General features: G+C 32.1%; 3 protein-coding genes across 11 annotated transcripts in view; 1 reads left to right on the forward strand and 2 right to left on the reverse strand.

Moving 5' to 3' along the window:
- The window catches only part of LOC115242486 (ADP-ribosylation factor-like protein 4C), a 9190-nt gene extending 4851 nt beyond the window's left edge, over positions 1-4339 (forward strand). For 6 of the 9 annotated variants that reach the window (XM_029818834.1, XM_029818799.1, XM_029818816.1 and 3 more), the window contains 3 exons: positions 1378-1792; positions 1927-2142; positions 2948-4339. In XM_029818834.1, the coding sequence (XP_029674694.1) occupies positions 1582-1792; positions 1927-2142; positions 2948-3162 (642 nt within the window). In that variant the 5' untranslated portion in view covers positions 1378-1581 and the 3' untranslated portion in view covers positions 3163-4339. Of the gene's footprint in view, positions 1-1377; positions 1793-1926; positions 2216-2947 lie in introns of all 9 variants that reach the window. The other 3 variants (XR_003885060.1, XR_003885059.1, XM_029818854.1) reach the window with 3 other exon arrangements.
- On the reverse strand, positions 4327-7870 carry LOC115242510 (cilia- and flagella-associated protein 100-like). Its single transcript, XM_029818879.1, has 7 exons — positions 7765-7870; positions 7388-7577; positions 6917-7165; positions 6363-6726; positions 5840-6069; positions 5298-5621; positions 4327-4833 (listed from the first exon to the last, which is right to left on the reverse strand). Exons 1-7 carry the CDS (start codon positions 7827-7829, stop codon positions 4579-4581), a joined length of 1677 nt encoding a protein of 558 aa, XP_029674739.1. The 5' UTR covers positions 7830-7870; the 3' UTR covers positions 4327-4578.
- Positions 7871-8229: 359 nt separating this feature from the next.
- Positions 8230-10693, reverse strand: part of LOC115242475 — a 3949-nt gene continuing 1485 nt past the window's right edge. Inside the window, exons 2-4 of the mRNA XM_029818789.1 lie at positions 9649-9885; positions 9093-9479; positions 8230-8940 (exon numbers count right to left, since the gene is read on the reverse strand). Of these exons, the coding sequence (XP_029674649.1) occupies positions 8338-8940; positions 9093-9479; positions 9649-9882 (1224 nt within the window). The 5' untranslated portion in view covers positions 9883-9885 and the 3' untranslated portion in view covers positions 8230-8337. The remainder of the gene's footprint in view (positions 8941-9092; positions 9480-9648; positions 9886-10693) is intronic.

A 10693-nucleotide genomic window follows, 5' to 3' on the forward strand; every position in this document is an offset into this window, starting at 1 on the left:
ATATAATAAATAATTATAGATTTTTTTTTTTTTTTACACAGAAAGGGCGATGTGGGATGGATTTCGTTTTTCGTGAATCTTCGTATCTCTCATTATATATAAAATTGTACGATTATAAATCTCTATCAATTTTTATTTTTTTTTTTTTCACTAAGGAATGCTCAAACAATCTTAGTTTTATTATGTGTATAAGATACATGTGTGCAATAAAATTATGTGTGTGTGCAATGTGTGCACGTACATTAAATTATTACATGTATGTGTGCGATAATGCTTATAGATAATCTGGATTGTTGACAATCGAAGCTATATTGACCAAATTATGTAGGCCAACGAAACTGTAGGCAATTGAGATTGTAGGCAAATGAACCCCTTCCAATTATTCCCGTTCGTTGAACCCCGTTTCGAAAAGAACCGACTTGATTTCTTTTATGGTTGCACAGTCCACTTTCCGTGAGACAATGATACATTGTTCAAGGATTTGCTTCGATTTAGGATATAAATAAATAATACGTTTAATTTGTGCGTGAAGATCAAATCAACATTCACTATATTTTATCACAAATTTTTTATATTATTTATTTAATTAGATAAAAAGATAATTAACATTATGTATATTGCAAGTATCAGTTTCACTTCAATTATTTATTTAATTATAATGTAGATATATTTAAGGTAGATATTGCTATTATGCAATATTCCTATGATTGTTTTTTTTTATATATTAAGGCTGTATGTACATAAATCATAGATATAGTATATATTACAGATTGAACATTAATGATTGAGCCTAAGAAAGTAGGAAGAAAGCGAAGACATAGCTGGAAGCTTCATCTTTCTTTAATGAAAGAAAGTGGGAATAGCTAGAACAATTGAATGTTTGATTATATGGATATATCAAAAATTTCAATTCTGTTATGTCATTGCGCAAACGTGAATAGAAAAACAAAATTTTAGATTTTAATTAATTTTATATATAGTGCTCTTAAATATTCTTTTTTTTTGTTTTTATATTAGTACATATCAATTAAAGCATAAAAAATATTTTTAAAATAAAAATTATTGATATATTTTTGTACAATGCATATATGAATGTATGTATATATATGTGCATATATATATATTTCGATTATGATACGAGTTTTATAAACCTTTTTATGATGGTCATGAGTGTGACTCTGCGTCCGTTCGGCGGAGGGATAAGCGATCGGGAGAAACGCGAAATTACCATGATTCGTTCAATATCGAAAGTAACATTGACCCCGATCCAAATCGGGGGTCCTACTTATTAGAAAAGATACTTTAGGTCGCACCTGTATATCTCGCACGAAACCGGTTCAGGAATCATCTTAACCATGGGATGCGCTTACTTTTCAGACGACGCGGTAGTGGACAACTTCGCAACGGCGAATCCTTTTACAGGCATCAAAGGTTGAGTTTGAAGGAGATTTCGCTCACGGAGCGGGATCTAGATGCTAGATAGGATTGGGACGAAATAGAAGAAAGGAAGAGCGAGAGAAGAAAAAAGAGAGTTGTGATAGACGCGAAAAAAACAAGAACAAGATAAGGGAAGAAAGAGGGATGGGCGCTGGGATGGGTAGGAGTGGCACGAGCGGCGGTCTTCTCGAGGCACTTCCCACGGGAACTCCGTTCCATGTGGCAATGCTTGGTCTCGATAGTGCCGGAAAGACAACCGCCCTGTACAGACTCAAATTCGATCAATATCTCAATACTGTGCCGACCATCGGTTTTAACTGCGAGAGAATTCGCGGCGGCATCGGAAAAGCTAAAGGTACGTTTTCCTCATTTCTGTCCATCTTTTCTTAATTATTTACAAAATTCAATAAATTAAATCTTAAGTATTTAGCCTTCTTAAGTATTTAAATATTTAGCCTTAAGTATTTCATCTAATATTTTTTAATGTAGGTGTTAATTTCCTTGTATGGGACGTCGGTGGACAGGAAAAGTTACGGCCATTATGGAAATCATACACGAGATGCACAGACGGTATCATTTTCGTCGTTGACTCCTGCGACACCGAGAGGCTTGAAGAGGCAAAAATGGAACTGACTAGGACAGCGAGGAGTCCGGACAATGCGAGTGTGCCGATTCTAATTCTCGCCAACAAACAGGATTTACCTGGTATATAACCGATACTACAAACATTATACATATGTACACATAAAGGACAGTGGAACAAGAAATTTTTCTAAAGGTATACGTAAACAGCACGAAGCACATCGTTTAAACATTAGAGCTTATCAAAATAAATTATTTATTTATTTGTTAATCATTGATTAAATACATAAAATACGCAATTCCTTTCTTATAGGGGTTTATTATTCAATTTATTATTGTCTCTAGTAAATCTTTAATTGCTTCGGAAGGTGACGTAAGAACAAATTTTGCGCGCGCACATGTAGAGCTTTAATATAGAGATTACCAATTTACTCAATTTATCTCTTTTTTTCTACTTTTCTCTTTTTCTTTTCTTTCTCTCTCTTCTTTTCTCTATCCTTTTTCTTTTCCTTCTTTCTTTCTTTCTTTCGTTTCCCTTTTCTGTTTTTTTTTTCTTTCCTCCTTTCCTTTTATTTTTTCTATCTTGTTTTCTTTTCTTTCCTTTTTTTTTTGCCTTGTCTTGTCTCTTCCTCTTTCTCTCCCCCCTTTCTCCTCTCTCTCTCTTTTCTCCACTCTTTCTTCCTCCTTTTTTTTCTTTTTTTCCTTTTTTCTCTCTTTTTTATCTTCTTCTTTTCTTTTTTCTTTTCTTTTAACACTTTTTATCAATTTATTAACTTTAATCGATATTAGTTTTTTTACTTTGGAATGTAGTTTATATATATAATATAGATAGTTTGTGGAGAAAATTTAATATAGTCAGTAGGTAAATAACGATATACAGTAAATGTAATTCTCTAGCTTGAATATTTTACTTCGTTTTGTTAATAAGCTGCTGTCTACAATCTAGGCGCGAAGGAAGTCAGCGAACTGGAAAAGCATTTGGGAGTTTTGGAACTAACTGGAATGCCTGGTAGTTCTTGTATTCGTGTACAACCAGCGTGTGCTATTACGGGCGAAGGACTCCACGAGGGCTTAGACACACTATATCAGTTGATTTTAAAGCGACGCAAGTTGGCTAAACTGAATCGGAAACGAGCCAGGTAGGCCAGGGCGTCGGAAGACTGCACATGCGTCTTCTGATATTGTCAATCGCGGACAGTTTCTCCTTTAACAACACTTTCTATAACTTCCACTTCATCTTCCTTTCCCAATTGTGATGGGGAACCAACATAGTGACTTGAAAGAAGAGAATGGTGTCGATCATCTTTTTTTGACTTTTGTTCGCGGTGAAACTAACGCTGTTGAAGCGATGTAAAGCTTATGTTGAGCTTTTGTATGTGTGTGTATGTATGTTTGTACATATAAATATATATCAACTGTAGAGCTGCATTGATATAAAAAAAATGAGAACGAGGGATTTTAACGACTATTGTTCCTCTTTCTGTATTAGATTGTTGCATATAAGATATGAATTTTTTACTAAAAGTTGAAAGAATTGTTATTTAAATATGTACAATGGAATTTTAACTAAAATATGTTATAGTTGCGAGTGTATTTAGTTTATTGCTCAGACAATGAAAGGCGAGCAAAGTATGAAGAAACGGTTTGAGATACCGACAAATTTTTTTTGTCAAACTAATAAAAATAGTGCTTTTAGCACCATTTACAAGTGAATTTACAATAATAATATATTTAGGGAATAATATATTTATATTTGTTATATGATAGAAATTTGTTTTGGTAATAGAGTGATATGGATTTCAGTGGAATTTATGCTAAGTTAAATTTATTTTGTATGCAACAATATAATGATTAAAATAATCATAAATATAAATGTGTGACAATGCTAGTCGACTGAGAAAATTTTATCATTGCGATGAAGAAAAAGTTCATATGAAAGTGGTATATAAATGTAAGTAAAAATTTGTAAATAAATTGAAAAAACTATAATTTTATGCTGGCACAAATTTAAGATGCATATTAACACGAACAACGAAGTTTGTCAATGTGGAAAATCTGTGGTCATATAACGTCTTAAATCATCTAGCAATATTTTAGTAAATGCTACTATCGTTATATTATTATTACTACAACATAATTGTTCTCATATTTTTCAAGTATGAAACAATACGGCAATATGTTCTATTTATATATGCAAAGAATCGACTGCTTATTTCTTAAAGTTCATATCTATTTGTAAAGTTTTTGTTATGAATATAGATGTATAAATGTATAAATGTATTTGTTATTAAGGAAACATGATTATTATTACAAGATACAATAAAGTGCAATTTTATTAATTTAATTTTCTTCCATTTATAAAATTAATCTAAAAATCTAATAAAACAATGTGTGTTTGCGATTAATCGGATTACGTTGCTTATCAGAATGTCGTTATATATTTTCTACAAAATTTCTTTTCCCTACTTTTTTTCGTTTGCTTCAATCTCAATAGTTAAATGCTTTTGCTCTTGATTCAAAAGTACATTATTTGACCTCATTGCATTTATTTCGATATTGCTACATTTGCTCTAGAATGTCAAATCGAAAATCATCTGGCAACTTGGAACGGTATGTGATAAAGTCGTTATGTTTGCAATAATCGGTGAAAAAGGTGAGATATTGAATTTCTTCATCCGTCGGTTTCAGCGCAAGTGACGGCGGCTTCGTCTTCACCGTGATAGGCATCGAACGTCGATTTAATGGTCGCTTCTTTTTCGTAGGCGGTTCCATGATGCGTTTCAGCGCATCCAATAATCGGTGCATTAACTGAAACTAGTAGATATACAAATTATAATCCAAACATTAATTATGTTCAGGATGTTCCTATAAAATAACTATCTATTTTGATGAAATTACAGGTATTTTAAAAAATTGTTATACACTATGCGTAATGGGGTATGTCCATTGTTATATAAATTCATGTATTTATAAAAGTTTAATTGCTTTACACGATTTTTCGTAAATTTTTTTATTTTCTTTTCAGACCCATATCATTAATGATGAATATGTAAGAACGCATTTATATAGAAACATACAGGATAAAAGGCATAAATTTTTCATAATTCTTATTATTTCACAAAATAGATAGTCATTTTAGGAACATCCTGTATATAATTATATGGAATAATTATGCAAGTTATTTTGTATAATGTAATCATTATTAAAAGGTGTTTAAGATATTTGCAAGGTTTATATTTATCACGGATAAAAAATAAAGTTTTGAATTTGAATTCTACCTTTCTTGCAGCATTTTCCGCCTCCTTTATAGCTTTTGTTTCTTGTTTGAACCCTTCCTTCTCGCAAGCCCGGACAATTTCACGAGGTAAATTGTCCAACTGACGATTGAATTCTTCATGGATTCTTTCGATCCATTTCATCATTGTAAAGCTATCGAGATTTGCATCGTTTGGACCTACGCAACTCTCATAAGTGTCCTCCACGAAAACATGAAGATAGAGTACCTCTTCAGAGCAGACAAGACGTCGAAAAACATTTCGGAGAAGATAATTGGCATGTTCTTCAAGGTTTGCAGCTCTATCCTCCGCTTTGCTAATGGAATTCTATTGAATACTTTGATTCGTAAAACTTATCATTAATGATAGAAAGTATTATTGTATAATGTTGTATATTGTTGTAAGAAATTGAAAGAGTTAAATCTTGTACAGATTTTTAACATTTTTCTGGCAAATGATAGTATTTAAGAAAATTTTATAAAGTCTAGTTGAAACATTTTTGTATGTATTTTTAAATGAATAATTGAATTTGGATTGACATGTACTTCTAAATCATCAATCGTTGAAGTAATTTCATCGATTTCCTGCTTGATCTGTATTTCTGTTGCAGTGATAGTCATAGCCATATCCGCCATTGGTGCAGCAAGCGATTCGAGATGAATAAGTGCGTTTAAATTTTGCGTTTCCATCGCTTGAAAAATACGGATTAAATCGAAAGGATCCTCAAAATAAAGCTCGGTGGGCCCAACATCACTAACGTCCTGCTCGAATAGCTCTAACACGGGGAAAAATAGTTTATATTTTTTTTACTGGATTAAAATAATTAAAAACGAAATGTTTTAGCATATTTTTTAAAATCTATAATACCGAAGTAGTGCCATGCAAAAATGACGACATATAAAGAAATTAATTAAATTTGACGTGTAATGCAAGAAAAAGATTTATACGAGTTTTTTACTATAGCATTTTAACACAGTATGGCTGTGCGTGATAAAAAGTCTTAAAATCTTTAATTTTATTTCTTATATTTAGGATAAAAAAAATACTAAATGTTTTATCTGGAATCACCTATTAAGTCCTCCAAAGAGGCTTCTTCATCTGGTGTTTTATATTTGCTAAATAAATTCGTAGCATCAATGGAAACAATGCTTCCTGAATCAAATCGGGAAAGCCAGTCATGCTTGATTTTCCAAGAGATAGGTGATATCCGATAAAGGAAAATTTGACACATTTTTACTATTCTCCAATTATCTTCCCAAAAATAAACATCCAATCTGCGTTGACCAAATTGTTTCGAGAGTTCATTTTTTTGACTGTTGATTTCTTCTGTCAGCTTCACTTCCTGTTCCGCTTTTTTCAGCATATCCATACTTTTTTCGTGATCTTTTGACAGGAATTCTTCGAAGCCACTTACGTATCGTTCACTATAATACTTTTATGAAACGGTAAAAAAATGAATCAATTTACATCAAAAAATTACTCGACTAATTATATCGTATCAGATCACTAAAAAGCTTTTCGCGCGTATATAAAGTGTTTTATCTAAGTTTATCATCTTCGTTATTAGATAAAGACTTTTCATAAGAATATTAATAAGGAATTTTTGATTATATCTCTCATACCTGGATCTTTCGCAGTCTGTGTGATTCTTGTTCAAACTGTTGATCGATGCGAATGTAATCGTCCTTTTCTTGACCAATAAGATGTTTCATTTTCAGTATTTCTCGTATATTTTCAATATATTGTTTCAATGAAAATTTTTCTTCTACTGGTCTGCCAGATAATTCTATAAAATACTGTGGATCCACATCCGTCATTGCGATTGCTTTGTCCGCATCCTTATTTCTTTTTCTATTTATTTCAACATTTACCTGTGTAAATTTTTGAGGAATTATGACAATACATGACATGCATATTTAAAATTTTTTTTTTTAATTTTGTGTGGATTTGCGATACGACAAACATTGATATTATAAAGCGCTTAAAGGACAAACAAGTACAATAAAATGCTTTCTTTAAATTAAATATTTCTAGAATAAAAATTATATGGGAGCAGTTTGTTTTACACAATAGAGTTCAAAGTTGTAACATACATGTAATTTTTGCAGAATATCTGAAGATTGCAAAGTTATATTGTTTTGTTGATTCTTGTAGATTATTTTACGACGTTTGCGTATTGTTCTTTTCTTTTGCGCCTTCCACCATTGAAGATGAGCCAAGGTTTGGGAACAGGATGGAAAAGTAAAAGGCGACTGTTCTTCTTTTACCGTTCCTTTGTGATCGCTGGGACAATATAATGACGCATTTTTAAATATTATCAAAATTTCTCGTATAATAACAAGTAATATATATATTTTTCTCTGCTTGAAGGTACAAATACGTCTGTTTTATATTAAGCAATTTTATTTAAAATATAAGAAAATGCAATCGAAAAAAAGAAAATGTTTCGAAGCGTGTAACACATGATTACCTGTACATCGCTGGTGTGCGATTATTTTGATCGATTTCGTATATTTTGGAATTCATCTTTCTCATCAATCAGAATTGGAAGTCATTTATGCAAACTTGCGGTAACTAAGTGAGATCAGCCGAAAGATTTAATTTGTTTGACATGCGCTTTGTATTCCTATTGTATAGCTATATATATATATATATATATATATTCAATGAGCTTTCAACACAGTTTCACAATGTATGTACATACGTAATGTATGTACGTACTTGGCGTCGCTAAAATTTAAGATAAAAGAGTTAATTATTTGGTGAAATTTTTAATATATATTTTAACATTTTAAACGTTACCGCAAATTATAATCTCGTTACAAAAAGAAAATTTAAATTGTTTTTATAATATAAAAAAATATTTTGATTATATCTCTGCATAGAATAAGTAATTTTTATTCGCATATAAAACAATGAAAGGTTTTAGCCATCGCTCATTATTTATTAAAAATTCTGTACATTTAGCCACATATACACATACCCACACACACATATACATACAATTACAATCTTGTATAGAGTAATAGTCTTTCTTCTGTATCTATCCGTAACTAATAGTGTAACCCATAGACAACATCAGTGTCTCTTTAATCGCCGGATGCAATTGATTTTCGATATATCTAGTCAATACTTGACTAGCACCTTGTAAAAACACATCTTCCATTTCCCTCGTAATATATTCTTTCGATTGCCAATTCCTATTCGGATCTTCCGAATCGATAGAAAATAGATTATCGAAATTGTCATCTGCTACGAATTCTCTTACTTCCCGGGATATATTTTGCGACGGATCTTTGTTTTGAATGTTGTTGGTTGAATTAAGAATGTTGGTGAAGTTTACAAACTTTTCCGTTTGTTCGCGTTCATTCACGACAGTGTCTGCGAAGTCTTGCGGTGTAATAATCATCGCGATGCGCCCGAATTGATGTTGAGTCGTCGTCGAACGTCTTTGGCGTAATAGTGATTTAGTAATCCACGAATTCTTCTTCCATACGCCGAAATTTGTCTCATGAGCATGCGAGTAACGTGGATGTCGACTCTCATTGGATATAACAACGTCCGTTTCTTCAGTGATTTCCGCTAATTTTCTCGGTTCTGCCGCATCGTACTTTTCATTCATAGGTAACAAGGGTGTCGGTGTTACCTGTGACAAAGGAAAAAAGATAAAATATTATACAATATATTATTTACAATTTTCTCTGCGTTTTTATTCTATATTTATTTTCAGCCAGATGTCATGAAATAAGTTTTACAATTTCGTAAAAATATTATTTTGTAAAAGTATGTAGCTTTTACCTTATCATTGCCTGAATTATAGTATGGTGGCCATTTATCCTGTCGTTTAATTTGTTTGTTGAGGCGCGTAGGATGACAGCCGTATGCATAGATCGAGGCGAATCTAGGTTCCAAGAAACTGGATTCTGTACGTATACGCATCTGGCCGCGTCCACGGGCGATCGGACTCGTAAGAAAGTCTATTCCTGCTCGTCTCAACCGTAATGTCATTCTACAGGATTCGGCGGAAATTGGAGCATGATAATCTCGTGGCATTAAAGATACTGTCGCGGACACTGACAGATCATTAAATATAACGCGTGTTTTCAGAGAATTGTTATCGGGCTCATACACACATTGTTCAACTCGCGCCCAATGGCCTCCCGCCTTTTTTGTGTTCTCCAGGAACTGCAAAATAATCCAAATTACATGCATGATTTGTTTATTATTCGATCAATTTTATTTATTTTTTATAACACAATTTTTTTTTAATCTCTTACGCGTTCACTGAGTAATCGACATAGAATTGATAATGCAAAATAAAAAAAAAGATTTTAGATATTAATTAGAAAATTACCTTTATAGTCATACGGGAAACAGACATTTCTAGGGGAATAGAACGTAGTTCCCGCTGGTACAATGTTCCAGTCTTCTCTTCGTCCAATTTGTTTCTTTTGGTAGAATCTCTCTGAATTGCGTCCAAAGCACGCTCCAATCGTCCACTACATGCATCCCAATTGCTAATATCAGCATACACGAAACCAGTCGACAAGAGCATAAATAACCGAATTGTTAACGGTCTGAACTGCATCACCTGTAGTATATATAAGTGTTATAATTATTTTTATTATATACAGCATATAAATAAAAATTTATGAAATCAAGAAGCGAGCTGTCCAATTGCAAGTATGCAAAGTATCTTAGATTATCAGATCTCAGTAATGACTAATTGTCATTACTGAAAGACATTATCGGTTTATAAGCCAATCAAGTTCTTATTTTGAATAAATAATAAAATATATACATTAGTACCTGTGAAAATAGAAAAAATAACACATCTGCTGAAAGTACTTTTATATATCGCTGAAAAATCTTTTTGAAGAGTAATATGTTACATAACAGTTAAATTTTGTGTTTGCTCAGATAATTACCAGTTAAATTAAGGAAAGAGATCTCTAATGTTATGCAATAAAAAAAAAATAAAGAGAAGAATGCGCATCTTGTGAATGTGTATCTTAATTGAGGTGATGTTTAATTAACAAAATGAAATAAAACTTGATATTTTAAGCGATACAGCAACGACTACGATTTATGCGTTCGTCTACCTTCCCCACCCAAAGTATCTCCCAAGGCATATCCTGTAGAAACTCGGTGAACTCAAGTCGCCGAAACAGAGCATGAAAGCGTCTCCATTCTGCCTATCGTAAATGACAATTGGATTGTGTGAAACTAGGAAGTATGATCATTTTGGGTAGCTCATTAAGAATAATAATGCAGTATGCCGAATTGATATCAATCTGTAGATTTGATAAAATTATTCTTATCACAATCAATTTCTCAAAAAAAAAAAAAAAAAAAGATAAAAAAAAAATTTTTAAAAAAATGGCGGGGCAGTGCCGCGA

Source organism: Formica exsecta, unplaced genomic scaffold (assembly GCF_003651465.1).
Source record: "Formica exsecta isolate Colony F162 unplaced genomic scaffold, ASM365146v1 scaffold120, whole genome shotgun sequence".
NCBI classification, from domain to species: domain Eukaryota; kingdom Metazoa; phylum Arthropoda; class Insecta; order Hymenoptera; family Formicidae; genus Formica; species Formica exsecta.